The 25,596-nt window shown below is 55.4% G+C and overlaps 1 protein-coding gene across 4 annotated transcripts in view; it reads left to right on the top strand.

Moving 5' to 3' along the window:
* The window catches only part of CHKA (choline kinase alpha), a 33,455-nt gene that overhangs the window by 677 nt on the left and 7,182 nt on the right, over window positions 1-25,596 (top strand). The window contains exons 2-5 of one of the 4 annotated variants that reach the window (XM_036029788.1): window positions 9,883-9,994; window positions 17,929-17,958; window positions 18,930-18,983; window positions 23,032-23,145. In XM_036029788.1, coding sequence (XP_035885681.1) covers window positions 9,883-9,994; window positions 17,929-17,958; window positions 18,930-18,983; window positions 23,032-23,145 — 310 coding nt within the window. The remainder of the gene's footprint in view (window positions 1-9,882; window positions 9,995-17,928; window positions 17,959-18,929; window positions 18,984-23,031; window positions 23,146-25,596) is intronic. The other 3 variants (XM_028516237.2, XM_028516238.2, XM_036029787.1) reach the window with 3 other exon arrangements.

Raw genomic sequence — 25,596 nt, 5'->3', positions numbered from 1 at the left:
CATCACGAAGTACATTTTGTGCAGAAGCTTACGATTTGTCTAGAAAGTCCGTTTGCGGTTTAGGACTCGAAACGAAGGAGTGATGTTATGGCTGGCTTTTAAAAAAATCACGTGATGACTTATATTTCTAGTTTCTCGAGTCTGCGATTTGATTTTTTTCCTCTTTGAAAGAGTCGTTTGTTAGTGGCCAAGGGGGAACGTTTGCTCATTCCCCACTGACGCTGTTCAGGCACGTTAGGTGTGCTGATGGACGAAGGTGGGAGGTGTGGCTCCAAAAATAACTAGGAGTGAAATAGAATGTTTCCCCCGTATTTTAAGGTTAAAAGTTTGTAATCACATATTTTAATTTAACCATAAATATGTGTGTGCATATTCACACTTAACAGGAACATGTAAAGACCCCCTTGACTTCCGTCTCCTCTCTGTTTCCTTGAGATAACCATTTAGCATTTCGTGTGCGTCCTTCTGTTTAGACCTTTAAAACTGTGTTGTGTTTTTCTGTGAGTGTTATTTTATTGGTATCTTTGAAAATTTTTATTTCTAGAGAGAAAAACATCGATTTGTTGTTCTCCTTATTGATGCATTCATTGGCTGATTCTTGCATGTGCCAATCTCCCAGGGGATCGAACGTGAAACCTTGGTGTGTGGGGAAGATGCCCTAACCAACTCATCTACCAGGCCAGGGCCGGGTTTTCTTTTCAGGGGCTGACCAGGTTGAGGGCAGCATCTAGCAGCTGGCTGGCTGGCTGCCACGGATAGTCCCCAAACCCACTTGCAGTCATTCGATTCCTTGCCTGGCCCCAGCCTTTCACCAGAGCTGCAAGTGCAGCAAGATGAACTGAGCGGCACTTCCTTTCTGAGCCCTGGCCTCCTCTCCGCAGACAGGCCGGGGAGCCCCAGACAGGCCTGGGAGCCGGGGGGCACAGGCAGTTGGTAGGAGGTAGAGAAAAGAAAGCAAAAGTGGTTGGATAGTCCCTGAGTCATTTTTTCACTTCAGCTTGTACTTGTTTATTGCTGGCATATGAGAAGGCAATGGACCTTTTTTAATTGATTTTGAGAGAGAGAGAGAGAAAGAGAAATAGAGAAATAAACAGAGAAGTAGAAATGTCACTCTGTTCCCCTTATTTATGCACTGATTGGTGGTTTTTCATTTGTGTCCTGACCGGGTATGGAACCTGAAACCGTGACGTATGGAGACAACATTCTTAGCTGGTTGGCCAGGGCGAAAACGATTGACCTGTACATGTTAAATCTTGCATCAGTTGCGTATCAGTTCTAGGAGGTGTCTTTTTTTCCAGCCTAGTCTCTTGGTTTGTCCAGCTCTGGCGCTGATGCCCACGTTCTCTTTCCTGTCCCTCCACAATCCCACCACCCTCCTCTGGCCGCAGGGGACCTGGCACTGCCCCGTCTGCCGCTGTCCTCGCGTCCACAATGCGGTTGTAGTCTCCAGGGCTTTCACGACGTGTCCACGTGCTTCACCGTGCCTGGGGCTCCTTTTGATGAGGGTCAGGGTAGCGCAGCAGCTGATGATGACATAATCAGAAAGGTAAGGTCTGGCCCGGCTCTGGGTGGCTGGAGGGAAAGGTCACTGGTTCCTTTCCCGGTCCGGGCATGGGCCTGGGCTGTGGGTTTGGTTCCCTGTTGGGGCGTGAGTGGGGAGGCAACCGATTGGTGTTTCTCCTGTGGATGTTTCTCTCTGTCTTTCTGCCTCTTCTCTCTCTAAAAGTAAATAAAGTAAAATGAAAAACAACAAGATAAGGACCGGGAGGTGTGTGTGGGCCAGAAGGGGTGTGCCAGCACTTCGTGGAGGGAGGAAGCGGGGGCATCCCTGAACTCTGAGAGGTGGAGGCAGCCGCGTGCTGTCTTCCAAGGATGCTGAGGATAGTGGCTTGAAATGAGCGTTTCAGGAACTCTTTCTAAGGACGTTTGATCACGTCAGGATGCAGTTGCGGTTGTCCTGTTTGGTGGTGGAGATACTACCATTACCCAGTGGGTGCGGAGCAGGGATACCGCTGGACATCCATCCCCCTTGCACGGGCAGCCCCTCCTCTTCCTCCGACTAAAAAGTATTGGCTTCGAATGTCAACAGCACCGAGGTTGAACAGCCCTGGAGCCCAGGGCTGAATTTGAGCTTGACTCTCATCCATCTGGCATTCCCGTAAAGATTAACCTTTGATGCCCTGATGGGTGCGGCTCAGTTGGTCAGGCCCCTGAAAGGTCACTGGTTTGATTCCCTGTCAGGGCACAGGCCTGGGTTGTGGGCCAGGTCCCCAGTTTGGAGTGTGTGAGAGGTGGCTGATCAATGTTTCTCTTTCAAATCGCTGTTTCTCACACTCACTCTCCCCCACCCTTCCCCTCTCTCTAAAAGTAAAAACAATCTTTAAAAAAATACATCAGCCTTTGCTTTGTGTTAGCGCTGGCAACAAACAGCTGATGTCACGTCGTGTACGTAGTACACCCTGTTGGGTGTGTTGTATCACAGTGAGAAAATTCACGTCCACCCCGACTGGGTGCGCTGCATTTCGGCGGGAAAACGGGCTTGGCTTGGGGGCTCGCTGCAGCCTGCTCCAGGCCCTGCGGCCGTCTGCCAGCCGGCGGAGGCCTGTTCCTTTAACCTGAGTTCTGCGATCGCTGCTGTCATTTTCCCGAAGTGGTTTTCACGTCAGCTGAGCTGTGGTGGTTTCAGGTTGAGTTTTGGATGATTGTAAGAGATTTCCCCAAAACCCCCTTTTCCTTATCTCGCTCGCACTCTGAATTCAGTGGCCGTGGTCACGCCGCCCTCTGTTTTCCAGACAGACATCTGGTCCTTCGTGCTCGAGGGCGGCTTTTTCCTGCTGAGATGCTGTTTGTGCCGTGGGCTTTGTTTTCTTTCCCTGTTCATTTTGACTCTTAGGCGATGCTCTTGAACCCCCTGGGCCCTGAACTTGAGGGGGACTAGGTGCTGTGTGTGCCGGACCCGATCCGGGTTACTTGTGGACAGTTTGCAGTGGTTTCGGCGCCTTTTCCGGTTTTCAGCAAAACATTGCTGGTTGGTGCAGACCAGCTGACCTAGCAGGTGAAACCCTTTGCGGTACAGGTTTCTCTGGAGCAGGTGGTTCCTTGGGGTTACCACTGAGCATTGAGCTGACTCGCCTGGATGATGAACTCGTTCCCAAATGGTTACAAATACGGATGTTTCTGATGGATGAGTAGATGAGTAAATGGGACGGTTGGATACAGTGGACTATATTATTCAGCTTTAAAAAAGGATGTTCTGACAGCTGCTACAACGGGGATGAACCTTCAGGACCTTCAGGTGCTAAGGAGAGTAAGCCAGACAGAAGGACAAGGCCTGTATTGCCCTGTGAGAGGTCCCTCGAGCCGCATTCACGGAGACGAAGTGGACTGGCGGATGCCCGGGGTGGGGGCGGGGGGAGCGGGGAGTCAGGAGTGCAATGGGCACAGCGTTTTAGGGTTACGAGGTGAAACACAGCTGTGCGGACGGATGGTGGGGGTCACCGCACACAGAATGTGAACGCCCTTAGTGCCCCCGCACTGTGCACTTAAAAATGGTGAAAATGGTAAATTTGTGTGATGGGCATTTCACCACAGCTCAAACATTGGAGGAAACACAGAAATGTCATATCTCAGGACTGTGGACGCTCCACTGTTGTATCACTGTAGTGTGGGTTCGACGGACTGGGGACCCTGGGAAAGGAGACGGAGACCGAGTGACCTCTGTAAGGCCCGCCAGGGCTGCCGGTGAAGGATTCAGGCCATCTGTACAGCGATTGAAATACACGTTGCTAAAATAAAAGTTGTGTCATACAGTAAACCACTATCTAGTAAAGTAATTTTAACTCCAAAACTTTTAAAAAACATTTTCTGTGAAACAAAGACTTGCAGGCATGGAAGCCACTCCTGGAGGTAAACACACGCACCAGCTCAGACGTTCTGTCTTGTACATTTGCTCTGTTATTTTTAAAGATTTTATTTACTTATTTTTAGAGAGAGGGAAAGGGAGGGAGAAAGAGAGGGAGAGAAACATCAGTGTGTGGTTGGTTCTCGAGTGCCCCCTACTGGGGACCCGGCCCCCAGCCCAGGTGCGTGCCCTGACTGGGGATCAAACAGTCGACCCTTTGGTTCACAGGCTGAGCTCAACCCACTGAGCACACCAGCCAGGGCTACATTTGCTTTATAACGTGCAGTTACAACTGGTTCTTCAGCAAAATTACCAGCTGCTTCCTATCACAGACTGCGTACTCGATGCCTAGGATGTGACGGTCACAAGTGTTCAGGACGTATCCTGTGCATGCGCCAGCTCCCTGAGGCCGGTGCGGTGAGGTGGGCCACGTGACGCAGCTGGGGTAAATCACGTCTACCAGACTATTGGTTTTTTTCTTGTGGCTGAGGTTCAGATGACGTCATCACTCAGCGTTGACACCAGGTGGAGTAGATTTACAGTCCTTGTGAACGTTTCAGAGCAGCCTGAGTCGAACAGTCACAGCCAACACCCAGTGGTGGTGTTCAGTGTTTCGGGTTTGGTGGGTGAGTGGTCAGCCTGGAGGGGTTTGTGCAGTGGCCTTTGTGTCCCTGGTGCGTGCCGTGAGACCAGAATGACATCTCGCCCCTGTGGCATCACGGCTGGTGTGGAAGGGACAAGTTTCGGGGCGGGGCTGTGCTGCCCGCCCTGAAGGACTGAACCCGAGGACGAGTGGAAGTGGGAGGGTCTTCTTTGACAGCTGCCGCTGCTTGCCTTTGCTCCCTCTCGTCGCTCTGGGGTTTTCCCTGCTGTCCGTCTGGGGGGCGGGGGGGAGCACGCCTGTGCCTCTGGCCCCCCCCCCCCCCGGCGAGGCCCAGCTGTGCCTGTTCGTGACCTGGTCGGCCGGCCTCTGGAGTGAAGGGCTTCCCCCCGTCTGCCTCGGAGTGAGGAAAGGGGGGACAGGGAGGTTTTTCCAGGAGAATGTGAACTGGGCGTATGGTTTTCATTTTATTTGCTATTTTGCTTCCGTGAGCATCTTGTGCTTCCTGAGTGTGACTCTGGCATGTTTATTAAGGCTGTCCTGCCAGATGATAGGGTTCGCGGTTTGGGACTTCTTTGGCATCCCGGAGAGCTCCTGGGGTTTCACTTGTGCGGCTGTTCCTGACAAACTTGGCCGTGCGCTGGGCTGCTGGATTTCTGCCACCGTTTCTGTGGCGTCTCTTCCCACCGTGTCTCATTGTTGCCGGGCTGTTCCTTGGCGCATTGGTGACCGGTCTATTTCTAGGTAGTTTCTCACAGTTCGGGTCATCTGTGACTTTGACCTCTTATTTGGATTGTTACTAAAGCACAATCGATGGTTTGCTTCCTCCCACTAAAGCCTATTATTGAGCAACAGAGGCTACAGATAGCCCGAGAGATGCAGGGTTTCCAGGTTGCGGGCCGGTTTCTGGCCAAGCTTGGCCCGGCTTCCTTCCTTCTGCGGGAGCCTGGGAATGGACTCTGAATGGAGCTACACAGCCCAGAACAGAGGTCCGTCTGTTCGCGCTCTCCGCGGACTGAGCTTTCCAGGGGATGGGACAGGAAGGGGGACGGAGGCCTTTAACCACCGCCTGTCCTGATGCCCGTCCTGTTGCTCGGGGGCCGGGAGCCCTCGAGGCAGGGCGACCCCGATAAGCCGCGTGTGTGAGGCGCTGCCCGGAGCCGAAAAGAAAGGCGAGGGCTGCACCTTCCATCCGCTCTGCGACTTGCCTGGGGCCTGGGGGGTGCAGGGAGCAGCCCCTTGCGTCCCCTCGTCTGTCTGTTCCCCTTTCACGGAGCGGCCGGCGGACTTGCCCTTGCGGGAGGCAGGCCCTTACTCTGGGGGGTTCCCAGGGCGGCAGGCTTTTCCGATCCCCAGTCAGAGCACGTGCAAGAAGCAACTAACAAACGCATAAATAAGTGGCACAATGAGTTGATATTTCCCTTTCCTTCTCTCTCTCACTTCTTTCCTCCCTCCCTCTCTCTCCAAAAATCAATCAATAAAATAATAATGTGTATTATTATTTTAGGTATATGCCCCCATCACCACAGTCAATTTTAGGACGTTTTCATCATCTCGGAGAGAAACCCTGTCCCCATAAGCCCCTACCTCCTTAGCCTCCGGCACTCACTGGTCTGACTTCTGTCTTTACTGACTGCCTCGTTCTGGACGGTTCCTGTGAGCGGGATTCGTGTGTGTGTGTGTGTGTGTGTGTGTGTGTGCGCGAGCGTGCGCCCTTTCTCTGTGTGGTTTCTCCGTGACTGGCTTCTTTCACTGAGCATGACGTTTTTAAGGACCATGCCCGTTACAGCACGTGACAGTGCTTCCTTCCCTTTTTTAAATGGGGGGCAAATACATAATAACACCATTTTCAAGGGCACAGGTCAGTGGCATTGAGCACGCGCCCGCTGTTGTGCCACTGCCTGCCCCCTCTCAGAAATGCCCCTGTCTTCCCCGGCTGACCCCCTGTGCCCACGGTGCCCTAACCCCTCATTGCCCTCCGTAGCTCTCGGCCTTTGAAACTCATTAGTGCAATCAGAATCCGGTTTTGGCTGTTTTATATCTGTTTCCTGGAACGTAGTGTGTAATTTTGATGTGCGGCCCTGCTGACACCTTGGTTATAGCCCCATAAAACCTATTTTCAGGTGTTCGAACTCCAGAACTGTAAGATGATGAATCAGTTGTTTTAAGCCATAAGTTTCTGGCCACGTGCTGCAGTGGCCGCAGGCGGTGAGGACACTCGTTCTGTGCGAGTCCGCACGGACCGGCCTTTCCGCAAGGCTCCTGGTGCCCTCGGCGTCCGCTGTGATGTGCAGGGCGGCGCCCGGTGCCCCCTGCTTGGTCTCCTGTGTCTCCTGGCCTCAGAGTTCAAAGCGAGGACCCTGGGGCCGTACAGCAGCATCCGGGCCCTGGCGGAGCCCCTTCCTTCCTTGCTGTGTGCCTCGACCTCCTGTCTGCAACGTGGAGGTGGTGCCGGCCTCCACCTGTAGGGGGCTGGGCGGATGAAAAGCGTTACCCCTTGTCGAATACTTAGACCGCTGTAGTACAGGGGCCCCGTGGCCCTGAGCTCTCCCCGTGACCAGTGAAGGCCTGCTCCTTTGCAGAGGACAGAACTGGAGGGTCAGAGAGGTTTAGGGACGTGCCCAAAGTCGCACAGCTAACAAGTGGCAGACGTGGGGTTTGAATCCCAGGCTCCCTGGCTCCGAAGCCTGTGGCCTTTCTCGTAGCATGATGCCTTCCCCAGGAAGAGGGGACCGCCCCCCAGGGAGCCAAGACTAACCCACCCAGCCTGCCGGTGAGCCATGCGAGCAGTTACCAAACGTAACAGGGCGGAGTTGGGAGCAGAGGGACTCGGTGGGACGGGAGTGTTGCTGTTTGTTGTCGTTTTTGGAAAACCTTTCTTGAGCATCCACGATCGTGGTTTGGGGGCCCCTGGGCCTTGGGATTGAAGTTGGACCTTATCCCGGCCTTCAAGGAGCTAGCAGGTAAGATGGAAGAGGCCTCCTGTGGAGGTTGGATTTTGAACTTGGCCTTAAATAATAGGTCGTTTTTAGATAGCAGGGAAGGAGGAGTTTCCAGTTTGGAAGAACACCAGTAAGTGGCTGTGATAAGCTTTATCGGTTAGTACTAGGTTTGAGCGTCTTATAACAGAACGCCCCGGAGCAACAGTGAGTAGCAGTGGGTCCGGCGGCACAGAAATGCGTGTCCGTCTGTGGCCGGGCCGCCGGGCCGGCGCCCTAGGCTTGAGGGGGGTGCGGACTCCTTTCGGCTAACCGCTCTGCCTGCCGTTCCGAGGGTGTGGCCCTTGTTCTCATAATCCAAGAACCCTGGTTGCACGTGCCATTCCAGACCCCGGCAAGAAGGACATTGGGACAACGCTGGGTACTCCAAAGTAGAGAATTTGATGGAAGGGCTGGAGCAGGCAGGTGTTCGGGGAACTGAACAGGCAGGCGCGACTATTAAAGTGATAACCGCGGGCAGCAGCGCCACTGCTGGGCCTTGGAGAACAAGGGGAAGAGGCGGGGCTTATCAGAACCTGGAAACTCCAAGGAGGGGCCCCACAGAAGGGGGACCCAGCCTCCCGGGAGAGGGCACTGCTTGGCTGTCGCTGGCAGCACAGTCTGTGGGGCGTCCCTGTGGAGCAGGAGCCCTGACCTCGGGGCTGGTCCCTCTGAGAGGGGGCTCTGAGGCTGGCTCTGGGGCCGAGAAAGAAGTGGGTGCTGGAGCAGCAGCCACGGGCGGGCTGCGGGGCTGCTACTGCACCTTCTCCCTCCCCCTGCCTTCCAGCCCTGTCCAGGGCCCCACTGCCCGCCCCCCTGGGAGCAGCCCACCAAGGAGATCTGGATGGAGCTGGTGGAGTCCCAGTCTAGCGTCACAGCTGTAGAAAACGGGGTTAGTTTGCAGCTCAGACGAGAGCTCAGCCGCCGGCACGCCGCCCTCTCCTTGTTTCAGACAGCAGGTGGAGGGTGGGCAGGAGAGGGGCAAAGCGGGAGTGCGTCCTGAGTTGATTTCCCAGAAGTCACACGGGCCCAGACTTCCGTGCTTTGTTTGCCCGCACTCGGTCGGTCGCCTGGGCCCACCCGGCTGTCAAGGCAGCTGCTGAGTGTAGTCCCGCCGCCGGGCTCCCCCACGGCCTGACCCAAACCTGGGTTCTGCCACTGGAGCGCAGCTGTCAGAGTCGTCACGCCGGAGCTGGTGTGGCGACGTCACCAACCTCGAGATGAAAATGTCTCCCTGCTGCCTTTCTTCCCCACACGAGTCCAGCCGCGTCCCTCTCACTGTGTGCACTTCTGGGCGGTACCCCCGTCGGGTGCGCCACGGCTGGGCCAGGCGGGACTGGCACTGTTCGTGGATGGAACCGGGAAAGCAGCTGCCTCCTGGGGGTGCCGTTTAGAAAGCTGTGGTGTTCTTTCGCTGGTGAAGTTTTGTCTAAAAGTCAGGCCTCGGTATGGGGGCATCTGCCAGGCGGGTGTGGACTCGGGGCACCCCGAAGTCACTGTCCTGTGACTCGGAACTCTGAGGACGTGCCCTGAGGGCAGGAACCAGATCCCGTCTCAGTTCTGTGTTTCCCTAGCTTCCGGCAGAGTGCTCGGCTCATGTAACCGTCCCTCCAGCTGTAGTCTCCAGGTCGGATTTAGCGGCTTGGGCGTTACTGCAGGTGAAGCACCTCTTGTCCGTAATTCCGGATGGTGTGGTGTTTTATCGTCTGTCATTTAACTGCAGCCCTGGAATTAGCTAACCTTGCTCTTCGCCCAGCCATTTCCTGCTCAGGCAGGTGCTTTGCCCCAAGGCTCTTCCTTCCTGGCGGCGTGACCTCATAACTTGTTTCTTGTCTTCAGTAGTCACAGTGGAAGGGTTAGGGCATTGAGGTCTCCCAGATATTACCAGGTTTTCAAAAAAGGCATATTAGTCAAAATCAGTTGAGAAATGTTTAATAACACGAGTATGAGGGGGGTAGACTTTGGAACTGTACTTCAGGTGGAAAGTTCCGGAGGAGGGGTTTAAGTACTGCCCCAAGATTTTAGCCTGGGGATGATGGGAATCTGGCTGGTGTAAGGGGAGTTTGGAGTCCTGGAAGAATGCAGGGTTGGAGGGCTGCATCCGGGGTTCCCCATTCTGAGTGCTCCCGGTCCTGGTCACTCTCTGGGGGCCGGGCCCGGGGCCCGGTGCGGGGCCCGTGTGCAGTTAGGGAAAACTCCCCCGGGCTGATCCAGAAGACAGACGGGGATTGGCCTGTTTGTGATGGGACTCGTGGGGTTGATGTGAAAACTGGGGCGTTAGTTGCGTGCGTTGTGAGTTCCCTGAGAAACGAGCCCCCGGCTTCTCCACCCGTAGTCACGCAGGGGGAGTGACGTCCCTCCCTCCCGACACAGACACTGACCATGCCCTCGTTTCTTCCCAGAGGTGGCCTCAGTAACATGCTGTTCCAGTGCTCCTTGCCCGACGCTGTGGCCACCGTTGGTGACGAGCCCCGGAAGGTGCTGCTGCGGCTGTACGGGGCGATTTTGAAGATGGTGAGTGCCTAGGCTGCGTGGGGACGGGAGGGACCTGGCCACCGTTTTAATCCTCTTTCCTGAGAGATGTGAAATACTCTAGTGGTATTGTTAAAGCTATGTCAATGTATTGCTTTTATTGTAATTGGGCTTTTTATTTCTAAGTGAATTCTTGTTTTTACTTAATATTTATTAGAAAACTAGTACAAACATTCCCAGCTTTCTATGCAGAGAAAGTATGATGTTGGTTATAGTGCTTGATGATGCTCCAGTTCTCCACACACTGAGGCTGGGGCCCAGCTCAGCTGCAGCGGCCTGCAGGGGGGTCGCGGGCTCCCCCGCAGGCAGAGCCGGGTCCCGGGCAAGCTGGCTTTCGTGGCTGCCTCTCTCGGTGATTTCTTTAAGACTTTGAACTTGTTAGATTTCTGTCTTTCGTAAGTTTCATATTGCTTAAATAATTGAATCTAATTTCTAATTAAAGTAGCGTATTTGTTAATTACCTTAACCAATTATAGGATATTCCAAATGTCTGGATTTTAAAAAAAAATTTTATACCATAAAGTTACCATTTTACTGACCACACATACAAATGTTTGCTGGATATATTTCTATGGTAGAATTTTGATATTCAGGGAATCTTCTTTGGAAGGGCCCATTTTTATCCTTATGAAACGGAGAAGGGTTTTCTGGCTTTAGTTTTTTAAAACACTACCTTCAGCTCAGTCTAAAAAGTAGGCCATGTCCATGTCCGTGCTAATTCGATTATGTTTAGGAATATTAAAAGTTAAGATTGGCACGCTTGACTGTTAATTCATTTAAAAAGTGGTCATCATTCGACTGGACCTTTTCACTGGATACTTTTTCCCTGACCCTGTCAAGGCGGGGAGTGGTTAGGGCCTGCAGGAGCAGGGAGCACGTCAGCGTGAGGTGGCTGTGCGCACGTGGCTGAGGACACCTGCCCGGTCAGAGCGGACACGCCGGAGGGGCGACTCCCAGAGAGAGAGAGAGAGAGGGCAGGCGGAGGCCGAGGGGCCCCGCGGCGGTTGCCCCGCACTGCAACATCTGAGCTTTCACCGCTCTGTGGCAGGGGCTCAACCGTAAATTTACACCCTCTGTCACTCAGTTTAAAAGTCCCTGAGATTGATTCCTTCTCTGGGGAGTGGGTGCACTCAGAGCACTGGCTCATCCAGGCTCTGTCTGGCCGGTGCGGGAAGGAGAGAGGTCTGTGCTCTCCTCCAGTGACACCGCTGCCCCCACAGCAAGGCCAGAACCCGCAGCAGCGTGTCGGGCTGGCGTGGGGAAGGAATGTGGCAGGGCAAGTAGGGCGCCCGAACAGTGAGTCACGTTCCTTTCGCTGATGAGTTAAAGGCAGAATTAGAGAGAGTCCAACGCAAACATTAGATTCCCCGTTTTTTCTTTACTTGAGGTGAGAAATACACACACTTCCGCACGCGTTTGTGCGTTTGTACCAGCGCAACTGCTGGGGGGGGGGGGCAGAGTGAGCTCCTCCCTCGGAAAGGTTAACTGACGGCTGCACTTACAAGTGTTCTGTCGGGAGGTTCTGCTTAATTACACGATAGACCCAGTTCGTGTGTCCCTCGCTCCCCTTCTCCTTGTTTTAAGCTTCTGAAATTTTTTTGATCTCTGAGAATTGAATATTAAGCAGAAATATTTCTTTGATTCACACTTACAGTTATTTATAAGTGACTTTAAGTAATGAGATGTTTCACAGTTTTTTCATTTTTCTTTATTTCGGTGTTGCGAGATGTCTAACTTCCTTTATCTCCATAGTGGCAGTGAAATGACTGCTCTGTGGCGCAGCTCACTAAGGTTAAGTAGCAGAAGGCCAAGGTAAACCCTCCAGCTGCCCCCAGGCCCCCGCTTCCGTCCCCCAAACGCCAGTCCCTGTTCCCGTGTAAGACGAGCCGTGAGCAGACCACCTCACTGTGCCCGGGCCTCGTCCGGGGTCCGCGTCACCTCGGAGGGCCTCATGCAAAGTCCCGCGTTGGACATGGGGAAATGTAAATAAGATGAAGCACACAGCTTTGAAAAACAGCTGTACAAATATTATTTACAGGGAGTGATCAAACATAAAAATACTGGTGCGATTACAAAGCAGTTCATGTCAATATAATTGAGTGTCTGCCTCACAGAGGGAGACTAGCTCTAATTTTAAGTTGCATTTTTAAAAAGAGGGTTATTTTCAAATTCGCTGTATAGATGAAAACAGAATTCAACTACAGAATTGCCCTTAACTTAAAAATAGGATGATTTAACCAGAGTTCTTCATGTTGCTTTGTTTTTGGTTTAATAGGAGGGTTGAGAAGAAGTGCTAGTTAGCTTTTGCCACCGCGGTAAGACACGCCACTGCCGGAAGAGAGCTTGACACTGTGAAGCAGCTAGCTGTGACTGTAACTTGATCTCTTTCCTTTCTGACGCGGGAAGGAGCGCGAGCTGGGCAGCGTCCGGCAGCGGCCTTTCCAGGAAGCAAGCGTGGCTGATTACCAATAACCAGTTTGCTTGTTTCCCATGAATTGTGGAAGACAGAAATGTCAGTACGTATCGTGCACCCCTGTCGCCTGTGCCGGCTGGCGGAAGTCGCCGAGGATCGCCTCGCCCCTCCTCTGGCGGAGCCGCGGCCGCGCCGGCCGGTCCCTCCCGTGCACGGATGGAGAGACCCGGCCCCCGCGTTCTGAGCGGTCCCGCAGGCATGGGTGTGGCGGCACCCGTCGGAGCTCTCTCGTGTTGTCTGAGAAAATGTTTCTGTTTCTGTTTCTCCAGTAATAGAAGGCTAATATTAGTGCTTGTGTGAGTACTAACCGTAATACAATGAGAGGCGTCAAGGCACAACGCAGATATGTGTTAGCGATTCAGAAGACGGGGGTCTGGCACCCCGGCTTTTCTGAAAGCAGGAAACAAAACACCGATTTCCCTGTTTCCTCTTAACCCCCGTTTGATCAAAAATCAGACCACACCAAAGCACGGAACAGCCCATAGTGAGCCGGTGTGGACTATTGGCTACTGAGAAATTGACCCGTGGCCCGGAACGGAGGTCAGTCACCTCTGCCACGCAGACGGAGTGACGGTGCCCCTGCACCGGGGGCCCGAGCGCACACTCCTGGGGACCAAGTGCTCCGAATTTTGTATTTTTTTTTCTCACCGTGTTAGGGTCATACGAGTTTTAAATGGTTTCGCTTACTCTGCTTTAAAAAAAAAAAAACCGCCCTGTACCCTGAGTGGGGGGTCAGCGTACCCGTCTGTGAGGCAGTCAGATCCCCCCACTCAGGAGTCAGGCGTCTGTCTGGTGCTGCGCCCCCGCCCCCATGGGGTCTGGCCCAGTGTCCCTGCAGCCGGCGCCCACCAGAGAGAGTCAGATGGCGATGGATCCCCTTCCATACCTGCTTGGTGCCTTCTTTTGATAACTAAACAGCCCGCACATGACCGTGTCTAACTCTGACATGTTCCAAGTGTCTCTGTCTTGCTGGTCTCACGTTATGTCTGAGATTTATAGCATGAAGCCAATGCCGGTTTCTGGCCCCCGGAACGACGGTTTGACCACCACAGCCTGCCCCTCTCGGGAAGGAATGTCCCTGTGCTGGGTGGCGCGGAGGGGACGGGGTGACGCACCACCTTAGCTGTCTGTGCATGTGTTCTCTGCTGCAGGCTTGCCCATGCGATCGTGCCTGGCGCACTCTGGTTTCCAGGTGACAGACACGATTCACGGTATAGTATGAGTCCTCTGAAGCCGGAGCGCCCTCTACAGCTTCAGTTTCCTCCTCTTGGTTCTCGGGTTCAAGACACGCTCTTTACAGAGAGAGCCGCAATGCTCGTGTTGAGTGGCACCAGCTACAGTCCGTGCTGTGTTGAAAGAGGTGCAGTGATTCGGATGTCAGGATGTCATGTACTGAATACACCACTCTTTGCGGGGGGTGGGGGGGTTGTTTAGCTGTTGTCCAAGGCAAATCAGATCCCCTTCTTCTGTTTCCTCAGTAGAAAATGACGTTCCGTAATTGCAGCAATTTATGGGCCCCCACTTGAGAAATCAGTTGGGGGTGCTAACCTTCTTCCCTCGTACCACTGTCAGCATTCAGGAAGCACCACGCTGTTTTGGTCAGAGTTGGGCACAAACTTCCCTCCTTGTCAGGTCAGCGGGGACCCCCCCCCCCCCCCCCCCCCCCCCCCCCCCCCCGCCAGGCTCTGCTGGGTCCCCAGTAGCTTCACTCGCTTCGGCAGTGCTGACCGGACGCAGAGGCGTGCGCAGGCGGGGGCAGCCCCGGTGCTCCTCCTGGTCCTGGGGACGTGCCGCCGCCGAGGCAACCCACAGCTGTTTATGGCACGGGTCCTCTCACCTCGGGCGCCTCGGGCACCTCGGGGCAGCATTCACCCTGGGTCAGACGTGAAGTTCAAGGAGGTCCTGCAGGGAGCCCTCTTTACCACACTTCCACGCACCCGTCTTTCCTCGCTTCGTCTTCAGAAGTTCTAGGCTCCTGCTGGTGTTCATCAGGTCGTCCGATTTTGCAAAGCTCAGAAGGATCAAATTGTTTTAGAATATTCCTTGGGATAATTGAAAACACTCCAGAGGCTACCATAAAATATTAGAACTCACTTGTCTAAATTCTCATAATTCATATGTTCTCCATTTTAAACCATTGCATATGCATCTCACATTTTAATATTATGCAAAATATTTTCAAGAAATGTTGTAAGGAACCATAAAAGCAATAATGACACAGAGTATTTTCCTAGGAACCCTGGAGAAGGAAGGTCAGGGTCCAGGCGACAGTGAGAAGAAAGCACGCTGCACAAGTGCGGTGGGAAGAGCCGTGCGACGGCCGTCCCTTCTGGGGAGGCGAGATTCTCAGGCTTGCCCCGCCCAGCGCCCCAGAGAGGAGCGGAGTCCCGTCGTTAGCCCGTGTGGGGAGTCTGTGCTCTCCTGCAGGGTTGAGTGTGGCCAGAAACCGGGGTGGGTCTTAGGAGTCTTCAGAGCCAACGGCCGCACAGTAGTAGAGAAGCCCTGTCGTGTTTGACAGAGTGGCTACTTCTTTATTAGGACATCATCTGTAACTGACAATTCCTTAGGCAGCGTTTCCAGTGTATTCCACGGTGGACAACAAGTCCTTCTTTGTAGCTGACTCCTGACTTCCCCCAGGCTGTCCCACCGGCAGCTCCCCAGTTCTGGATCTCTAAAGATACTTTGCAGATAAATGTTTCAGGCAGTGCAGATGGTGTTGAGGTAGCTGTATGCCACTGAAGGCCCCTCGCACTGGTTCATTTATACCCACGCACCCACAGTCTGGGGGAAGCCACCGGCCCCTTTGCTTTGTCTCCAGGGCCGTGGCAAGCGCTTACTGGTAAAACCGGTTCCCTCCTCGCTGGAGGGACTTCAGTTGAAAACTGGCCAGTGGCAAGAGCTTAACTTGCCCAATGGCTTAAACAAATTTAAAGAAATAAACTGGTTAGATTGTGAAACAATCAAGCGGTATTGCCTCATCTTAGCCCCTGAAAGATGCCTTACTGGCTGTGGATTTTCATCTTTGCAAATCACGAAACAGAACATTTTGAAAAGCAATAACCTGTAATATGAACATTTACTTTTTTAATGGTCTTTTAAGTACAGAGCCTTTAAATATGATTTTTGTCAGAAAAGGCAACATTGGAAACCTGTACCAAATACATTTATTATAAAAGTAACATACTTTAAACACTTTTTTAAAATATGGAAGTATGTAAAGTATAGAGCAAAAGTCCTAATTTTGTCATCTTCCTTCCTTCCTAATTTAGGCTTTTAGGAGATGAGTTTGTTGTGGATTCATTGATTTGAGAGAGACAGAGAGAGGGAGAGAGGGAGGGGGAGGGAGGGAGAGACAGACTCCGACCCGCTGCCCCGCCCATGTCCGCATTCAGTGGTTGAGTCTCGTGTGCGCCCTCACCTGCCTGGGGGTCGGACCCGCAACCTGGGCGCATCAGGGTGGCGCTCACACCAGCTGAGCTCTCCGGCCAGGGCTGAATGTAGGTTCCAGATTTAGAAGTTCTTGGCCAGTCAAAATCTGTTTCAGATTTTAAAGTCTTCTATAACATTAAAGCAAAACATAAACCATACCCCTTTACTATTATTGCTAGCACTTTAGTCCGTTTTATTTCCTATATCACAGTCTGATGAATGCGTGGATTATAATGAATACTTACACGTTCTCTTGAAAACCAAAATCGGAGGAAAAGGATAAGGAAGATGGAAGGAAGCCAGTGGCAGTTTATTTTTAATTATCGCTGTTCAAATTTCTAATAAACACATTTTCCAGTTCTATTTTATAACTCACGAAAGCTAATTTTTATGAATAAACAAATTGGGAAGAGATTGTGGATCATGTTAAGTATTTGTACAATATATTTCCATATCCACCTCAGACAAATTTGTGCCTCTGGAGTAAAATCTCACAGATACCAAGACGTTTCCTACTTACTGTTTCCCCAGACAGAAACACACTCTGACCTCTTTCTGGCGATGCGGGCCTCTCTCTGCCTGGCTCACGCCGGCGGGGCCTCTCTCGCCTCTCCTCACGCACCTAGTGTTGGGACTTCCCAGACTCCTGGCAGGACCGAGGGAGCCCTGAGCATTTTGTACTGAGGAAACAGAACAGGAGGCTGGCCGTGGCAGAAGTCCATCTTGCCTTCACGATGGTGCTCTTGTGGAATAAGTAATGCACGCCTTTGGGGTGGAGAGCCGTGGGCAGGGCGGGGAGTCCTCGGCTCTGCCGAGCACCGGGTGCCGCTGTGTTCCGAGGGACGGCCTTGGGAACTAAGCCAGTTCTAACTTTGGGTGAAGTGACTTGCTTTTGAGAGCACCATTTGAGACAAGGAAAAGGGACTTCTGTTGGCTTAATAACCCTTAACTGTATCTCCCTAAGAAGATACAGTTAGAATGATAACAGCACAGGAATAACCATGGTTATTTAGGGTTCCGGACAGGTCAAATCCCGTTACAGCAGATTTCACAGGATATCCAAATGCCTCGATTGTCTTAAAGAAAGCCTTCCCTCCAAAGTATCAATATGCAATATATCAGATGATAGAACTTCTTTTGTGCTTCATTTTCCTCGGGGAGAAAAAGCACAAGGACTTGTTTTGGGGAATTTCAGCCCCATTCGGTGTCCAGCTAACACCGTAGCCAGTTTTCCCACTGCTGGGATCATGGATGTGAGTTTGCAGTAGCGGGCTGGCGCTGCCACCCTGGGCTCTGTCTTGAGCTGGCCGCCTTGACCTTCGCAGTGCCGGAGCGTTCATGCATTCGTGCCGTCCCAGAAGTGTTGGAGCACCAGGATTTGCTTGGTGCTTTAGGGAAAGACATAGTCCAAAATGGAGTCCGTGTTGATAGGTAACATACAGGCCCCTGGGGCCAGGAGACCACGTGTGAGGTCACAGCGCGGCTGTGAGAGTATTTCGGAGTGAAGGGAGGAGTAGAGCTTTCGTGACACCTAATCACTCCCCCTGGAGTTTACCACATCGTGCACCGGCCCGGCAGCAGAGGTCCAAAAGTGCTTCTGTGATGCTCACTTTTGTAGCTCTCATCGTAACGGGATTTAACCTGTACCACCTTTCGTCAGAGAGATGCAGACTCCTCAAATAAAACGTCATGTGCCCCATTTGTGTTCTCTGTATTTGGTACACAATGCATTTAACTGTGTGCAGATAAAGATGCTACTGAGTGTATGTAAGTGCAAGTCTCTACAGAGAGCTTCACGAACATGAACGTTAGTTCTGTTTACTTTTACGTCGAGTAAGCTAGCACACGCACTGTTCACACGAAACGCATTAAACTGTCTGGAATGTTGTTTCCCCGTATGATGCGTGCGAGTGTTGCTTTGAAACGCTGGGTGTTTTTGAATGGTGCTAGAGTAGCTGGTGTTGCTTAACGTGGCATTTTTTTCCCCTGTCCACACGTCCCACCCCTGGTGCAGGTGTGTTTGATAAAGCTGTGGAGTGGAAAGGTATGTCTTCCGTGGGGCGTCCAGGAGCCTTTTCCCTTATTAGCATTTCTAGAGAGCCTCCTCGGTGGGCTTCCTTCCGTGTCTGACACGAGCAGACTGTAGTTTAACTTTAACACCGTATTCCTCGAGGCAACATTGGACATGAGATTTTGACCTGACACTTAAGTTTCTGACTTGTCTTCCCCATCCTCTGGTTTAAAAGCCAGTATGACAGGCTTGGGGGGGGGGCGGGGGCGGGGGGTTGCTTTTAGAAGATACGGTCTGTGCTCTGAAGAAAGATCGCAGCCAGAGTCGCAGACGGCAGCTGCTCTGACTGCCAGGATCCTGGTTACCAGGCATTTGCAACTTCACGGAGGAAAGTGATGTAAAAGCATCCCTTCGTACGTTAATACGTGAAAAGTCTAGCGAGGTTTAGCGACCTGCCACATTTGCACAACCCTCTTTTTGGTGGAGGACAGATCATATTGAGGGGGACGGGCAGAGTGAGCGTGACGGGGACAGTTGGGCAGGCTGGTCCGCACAGACCCTTCTCTGCCCGAGTTCTGTGCTGGCCGCGTGTGCCGCAGGCAGGGGTGCCCTCCCTGTCCTTCCAGGGGCGGAGACCCGCCTGGCTAAGTTGCTGACACGCGGCCTGACCAGCCGTCTGTAGAAGGCCCGATCGCAAGGGCGCCCTCTGCTGGCTCCCCTCGAACGATGAAGCCGTGAGGCGGCATAGCAGAGCGGCTGCCGGGCACAGCTGTTGCGGCGGCCTCCACAGCGCACCCCTCTCCTTGTAAAGACACGACGCGGTTCCTTGGGCGCTAGTGCTAGTGCCGGGCCCTGGTGGCGCGTTTGAGACGCCCGTGGGCTGAGAGGCGCTCCTTAAACACCTGTGACGCCCGGTTAACCCTGGCGGCTCTGGTGGTGGCAAAGGTCGTGCCTGCTCGGCGTGCCCCGTCTCACCGGAGGTGTTTGCTTTCTCTCATCCATAGAGGTCCTGTAATAAGGAGGGATCCGAACAAGCTCAGAGTGAAAGTGACTTTCAAGTAAGTAACGAAGCCCGTGCCGTGTCTGTGTCGTGAGGCGTGGCCTCGGGAGCCGCCCTGGCCGCTCTGCCGGGCAGTGCCTGGAGAGCCCCGGTCCCGCGTCTGTCTCGGAGGGCGGGCTCTCCGTGCGTGGGAGCCGTCTCGGGAAGGCTGAGAGGGCGGTGGGCGTCCTGACCCCCACCGAGAGTGGGGTGGTGCCCGTGCGGTGTCTTCAGGGAGACCGGGGGAGCACTCGGGGTGCCAAGAGATGGCAGTTTGAGGTGACACCTGTCCATGGTGTCCCCGTATGGAGGCAGCCTGGGTCTCGCTGCCGCTCCGAGTCTGTCACTGCCCGGGTGTCTCGGTGGCCACCCTCCCTGGGGCCCGTGGGTGTGTTTTTTCTTCTCAGGGGACCCAGGCAGGAAAGGCGTCTTCCCCGGTTACAGGGTGTGTGTGGGAGCCACCCCACTCTCTGAAGTGCGTGGGTTCAGAAGAGCCCGGGGTCGCAAATTCTGGCGTGTCACGCGGCCGCCCTGTGAGGCTCAGATGTGGGGAGTCCGGAGCAGTTACCCCCCCGTCCCAGAGAGGAGACGGCTTTGGAATGTGCCCTCCCAGTGCATGCGGGTTTGCACAGAAGGGGCGTGTGTGTGTGTGTGTGTGTGTGTGTACACACAGAGATTACCGGCTTTATAATCACTAGCTGTGTGCTAGTCATTAAAGTAATTAAGACCTTAAAAAGCAGTGAGATTATACAGGAATGGAAGGGCTGGTGGTTCGTCTTCGTGTTGTCCTCAGTGGGTGGCCTTGACGCGCCTGCTCTGGAGACCCCGGTCCGGAGGGTCTGGGCCTGGCTGAGGAGTCCCGGGTGGGGCGTGGAGGCCTTCGTGCCCCCTGGAGCTTGGAAATGCCGTGGCACCGAGCCCCCCGTGTTGCTGCAGCCCAAGTGTACTTTCAGTTCTCACTTCATGTGGACTTCTCAGCGGCATTTGACAGCCCCCCCAGCCGTTCTGAAATGTTCGCTCCCCCGGGGCGGCCGGGACACAGACCCAGGCAAGACCTGTCTCGTCTCTGCTGCTGCTGCTGCTGCTCCCCGTCTCCCTCCTGGGGTCGCCCTCCTGGGCTGCGTCCCGCCGCGCTAGCTGGTAGACCGCCCCACGGTCCGGCCTGGGGCCCACTTCCCGTGCTGCCCTCCCTCCCTCCTCAGGCCACCGGACCAAACCCTGTCCTTGCGTTTCTACCATGGGCCAGGTCCACGGCTCCCGTCCCTCCCAGACCCCTGCTCAGAGTCCCCGCCGTCTGCTGTCGGCCTCTCCCCAGGTGCTCGCTTTCCTGACGGGGCGGCCTCGAGGCGCGTGGAGACCCAGCGGTCGCGGAAGGGCCACCAGTGCTCCGTGCGCTCGCTCCGCGCTTGCCCCCGGCCGGGCCTCCCACACCTGCCCGTTCGTCCTACTTGTGACTCCGTGTTCTCGTTCCTCTTCTCCTTCCTTCCCAGATCCTTCCCTCCATGCGCCGTCCCCCTTTCTCCCTGTTGTGCGTAAACGCTGAGCAGCAGGATCCCACAAGAACAAAGACTTTCTTGTTTACGTTGTTCGCAGCAGCGCTCAGAGACTGGAGCGTCCTCAGGTCTTTTCCCGCCTTCCCTCCCGGCGGCGGGTCCGCTCGGCTCTGGGGGTTCTGGGTGTCGCGTGCTCAGCCGCGTCGGGCGCCCGGGAGCCGGCGTGCGCGGCGGCCACGCCGTGCAGAAATGCGTCCTGAAGTGACGGCGTGTCGTTCGTGGACCTTGCGGCCCAGACTCCGGGGGCGGCTGCACTGCACGCACACGCGTGTTCCACGCGGTGCCACCCTCAGAGCCCCGTAGCTGTGCCCCTCCGCACAGGAACACCAGAAGGGATTTCAGCTCCAGCAAAGTTCAGGGCCTCCGGACAGAAGACATCCTAGCTGTGCCCCTCGGAAACGCCTGGGGACGGGTCAGGGTCCTGGACGGGAGGTCGTGCAGATGGTGAAGAGCCGCTAAGGGCAGACCGCCCGTCTGGCCACCCGGGTCAGCAGCGCCCTGGCCCTGCCCCCGCCTCTGCAGTCCCTCCTGCCTCCCCCCGGGGGCAGCAGAGCAGGGTTCGAGTGGAGAGTGGAGAGACACTCTGCAGACCCTGGTACACTCTCAGGGGGTCGTCTCTGGTGCCGGGCCCGAGGCCAGACGCAGCCCCCGCACCTGGCACAAGTTTGCTCTCAGGTCAGGTGCGTGAGTGAGGAGGACACTTCTCCAGCTACATAGAGATGTCAGGAGTGTGTCGCCGTTCGTTAAGAGTTTGAAAATAAGCCCCATCGGAAGTCCAGTCCTGCTCTGAAACCCAACAGCGTTTAATGGGTCGACGCTGTGTCCCTGGTGTCACTGCATCAGGCTGCCGTCACAGACTCCTCGGGCGGAAACGACAGACCTGGGTTTCTGTAGGTCCGGCGGCTGGCGGTCAGGGTGCCCTCCCCCTGCCTCGCAGACACCCTCTCGCTTGGCCCTCACATGGCGGAGGGGCACAGAGGACGAGCGGAGCTCTCCAGTGAACACTGACCCCGGGACCCCCCCTCAGGCCCCCCCCCCAAACCAGTCACGTCCCAAAGGCCCTGCCTCCAGGCTCCCTCGCCCCGGGGCGGGGCCTGCAGCGGGTGGACGTGGAGGGCGCCCAGTGTGGCTCATAGCCATCACTTACGCAGAACTGGAGTAAATCAGAATCAGGCTGCACAGGGTGGGGCTCGGGCCACAGTTGTGGGGGTCACACAAGAGGGCAGCCAGACGAGAACAGTGGGGGTCCACGGCAGACCCACCTGCCTGCCGAAGGCACAGGGTGGCCCCCACTGGGGGGCAGCCCCGCGTCCCCACGAGGAGTGTGCTTCTCCTCGTTTCCCGCGTCCCCGTTCATTTTTGTGGCGTGGGCGTGGCTACAAGGGCTCCACTTCATTTTGAACGGTGTCTGTCCGGATTGTATTCACCATAGACGTTCCTTTTTTCTTCTTTCTTTTTAAATTTTTTAAATTTTCATTTACCGTTGACATGCGATAGTGTGGGAGTTGCAGGTGTGCACCCCAGTGATTAGACGCCGTGTAACTAGGTGACCGTGACGTTGCGTCTGGCACCCACCTGGCGCCTATGCAGTTGTTGGAACGTTCCCCGTGTTCCCTGTGAGGCATGCTGCGTCCCTGTGGTGTTCTGTGACCACCAGGTTTGCGCTTCTTTATTGTGTTGATTTAAGAGATAGACAGACAGACGTCCATTTGTTCCACTTACCTGTGCTCTCTCGTCCGTGTCCAGCCGAGGGATCGAACCCACCCCCCTGGCACACGGGGCCGATGCTCTAACCGCCTGAGCTACCCGGCCGGGGCTGCCTGTTCACTTGTTTTGTTGCTTAGATTCAGTTGTTGGTAGATTGGTATGTGTTGCCATTTTACTCGTGTTTTCTATCGTGTTCTTCCTAAGGAAGGCACTCACCTCGTACTGACTCGGTGGCGAGGAAGTCCTTTAGCTCGTTCTTGTCTGGGGAGTTCCGCATGCGGCCTTCCGGCCTTCCGTTATAAGTGACGGCTCTGCTGGGGGGAGCAGTCTTGGTTGTGGGTCCCCGCATGTCACCACTCTGAGTTACTGCTGGCCCGGTCCCTCCTTCCTGCAAAGGCTCTGTTGGGAGATCCTCCGACAGTGTTGTAGGAGCTCCCTTCCAGGTGACTAACTGCTTTTCTCTCGCTGTTTTTAAGATTCTCGCTGTCTTTATCCTTTGATAATTTAACTGTGATGCGTCTTGGCGTGGGCCTCTCTGGGTCCATCGTGTGTGGGACGCTGTGTTTTCTGGACTTGCGTCTCGTTCCCCACCAGCTTGGGGGGGGGTCTCCGCCATCACTCCTCCACGCGGGACCAGGTTCTCCGTGTCTCGCCCTCCCTGGTCTCCGGCAGCCCCGCGGCGCACGTGTCGGTGTGCTTGACGGTGCCCCGGGGCTCCCTAGCCTGGGCGACCCTGCCTGCGGGGAAGCACTCTGCTGCCGGGCGGCCCGGGCCCTCGGTCACGTCCGCTGTGTCATCCTGTTCCAGGGAGCCGAGGCGATGGTCCTGGAGAGCGTGATGTTCGCCATCCTCGCGGAGAGGTCGCTGGGGCCGAAGCTGTACGGCATCTTCCCGCAGGGCCGCCTGGAGCAGTTCATCCCGGTAAGAGCTGGCCGCTGACTCGCGGGGCGGTGTGCCCACCGTGCGGAGGGCGGAGTCCTTGCCTCAGGGCTGCTGGCGCCCGAGGTGCCGGGGCTGAAACGGTAGGCGTGGCCTGTGTCGGAAATAAAGAAAAAACAAATTTCTGTTGAATTTGCATCAGATCCTGTCTTTTCTGCGAAGATATGTTTATCCAAATCAAAAATGCATGTGAGACATAACACCCTTTGTCCCCCGAAGCTGCCTGCCCTGCACTGTCCCCCTTCTGCTGCGCTGCTCGCACCTGCGGGGCCCCCTCGCAGACCTGGCTGCACGGTGCGTGGTCCTGCCTGCGCTGTGCCCGCCTCTGTCTCTGCCCGTGAGGCCGCAGCCGTTCTCTGCCCTGTATCCCGGTGTCCTCCCTCTCTGTTGCGCGCCTCCCTGTCCCTGTCCCTGTGCAGCCGCCGGGCTCCTCTCACCTGTCCAGGCCTGGCTGGGACTCTGTTTCCGGGTCCAGGCTGCTTGCTGGCCTGAGGCATTGTTGACGTTTCTCTCACACCTGGTAGCCCAGCCTCGCTCCAAGGTGGGGGTGGGAATCCTGCCCCTACCACTCCTCCCACCCCTCCCACCCCTCCCTGCAGCGGGCCCAGCCTCAGGAGCACCAGTTAAAGTGAGTCTGGGTGTGGGCAGTAGGTCCTTTGGGTGCAGATGCTGAGCCTGGCTGGCCTGCGTCCCCCTTGTGCCAGGTCTGTAGATGTGGAGAAGGGAGCCCACCCTAAACCTGCGAAGCTCCTTGAGCACTAGGGTCACTCGTGGCCGCTTCTCCAGGCCCCGCCTCACGTGGTGTCTCAGCCCTTGTGTCCGCATGCAGCGCCGGGCACAGGGACTCCTGGCGAGGGGATGCTCTGCTTGCCCGGGCTCTGCCTGCATCCGGCCGGGGGCTGCAGGGGAGGGGCTTTCTCCATGTAAGCCCACCGCCCACAGTGGGCGCGGGTGCGTGCCGGCTGCACCCTGGGGCGGCCCAGAGCAGCGGGCATTACTTGTTCTACGAGTTCTCTTTAGTCTCTTCCCAGCATGTGCCTCGGAACCTGGCTGTAGTTTTCTTTACATTTTCCCCGGGAAAGATAGTAAACCTGTCTGGCCTGGGAATCAGATGAGATCATAAAAGTATTTGAAAGTATGTTGCAAATATAAGACTTCCTGTGTTGATAAGAGGCAACATGGTTGCATCTTAAAAACAGCATTGACAGACAAAGCCAAACTGCAGAAGGGTGCAGGTAGTATCATGCTGTTTTAGTAAAGCCCCGTAGGAGCAGGTTGAAACTGCCTTCACACGCACACGTGCGGGAAAACCTCTCTCTCCAGAAAAAGCAGGGAGCCGCCGACCACGGCTCCGAACTGGGGGCTGCCTCGTGGGGGTGGGGCGGGGCCTGCAGCGCAGCTCCGCCCCCTGTCCCAGGGTGCGTGCTCGCATGCTCGAGTGCATGTGGTTTCTGGCGGCGTGTTCTGGAGAAGTTCTGTCACAGTACCAGGGGACCGCTGTGAAACTGCCGGCAGGTAATGGGTTTTGGCCACAGAAATGGCGGTTTCACGTGGCTAAAGCCGATTCCCTGTGTTATTTCCAGGCTGGCTCTGAACCGTGGCATGGGGCAGGATGAACCCCCCCTTTCAAAGGGCACAGTGGTCTCTCATACGTCCCTCCCTCTGCACTGGGGACGGACTCAGGACCTCGAGACGCTCTGTCTCAGGCTCTCTGCTGAGAGCGAGTTGGCCTCACGTTTCCCACGTTGCCGCACAGGTTACTGGTGCTTTGTAGCCGCTCCGCAGGCTGAGTGAGTTGCTCTGGCTAGTCCTCCGTGCCCTGCTGCCGGAAGCCCTGCCCCTGTCGTGTGTCACGGGCACTTGTGGAGGGCCCAGAGTTGAGGGGAGCGCGGAGCCTGCTGTTCTCCATGGGCCTCGGCCCCAGCCGTAGGGCACCTGTGCGTGGGGGAGGCAGGCCGGTTCGGTGCTGGCCCAGGGCCTCGTCCGTGCTGCCTGCCCTGGCTCACCGCAGAGCAGCCCCACCAGGGGCTTCCTGGCGCGCCGGCACTTACAGGCTCGGAAGACAGGGCGCGGGGTCTAAGCAGTGGGCCCTCGGCTCCGCGGCTTTGAAATGGGTGTGGAAGCTGGAAGCTGAGAGGTGGTTTCTGGCTTGGTGCATTCACTCCTAACCCCTGGGCTGCCCCACTTGGGGTTTTCGGAGAAATGTCTTGGGGTTTTTCTCGGGGGCCAGTTCGTGTGGGAAAGACGGACTGAGCTCCGCGTGGCCAGCTGTGGAATGGCGGCGCACAGGTGTGGCTGCAGGCTGCGTTAGGAAACTGGGGCTGGGTCCCCCCGGCTGGGCGCCTCTGCTTCTCTGTCGAGAGCCTTCTCTGTGCCAGGCTAGGTAGGTGCCGGGGACACCCCGTGATCAGTGGGGCGTGGGTCCCCGTGGGC

This window comes from Phyllostomus discolor, chromosome 6 (genome assembly GCF_004126475.2).
Source record: "Phyllostomus discolor isolate MPI-MPIP mPhyDis1 chromosome 6, mPhyDis1.pri.v3, whole genome shotgun sequence".
NCBI classification, from domain to species: Eukaryota; Metazoa; Chordata; class Mammalia; order Chiroptera; family Phyllostomidae; genus Phyllostomus; species Phyllostomus discolor.
This window is presented reverse-complemented; position numbering and strand designations above follow the sequence as displayed.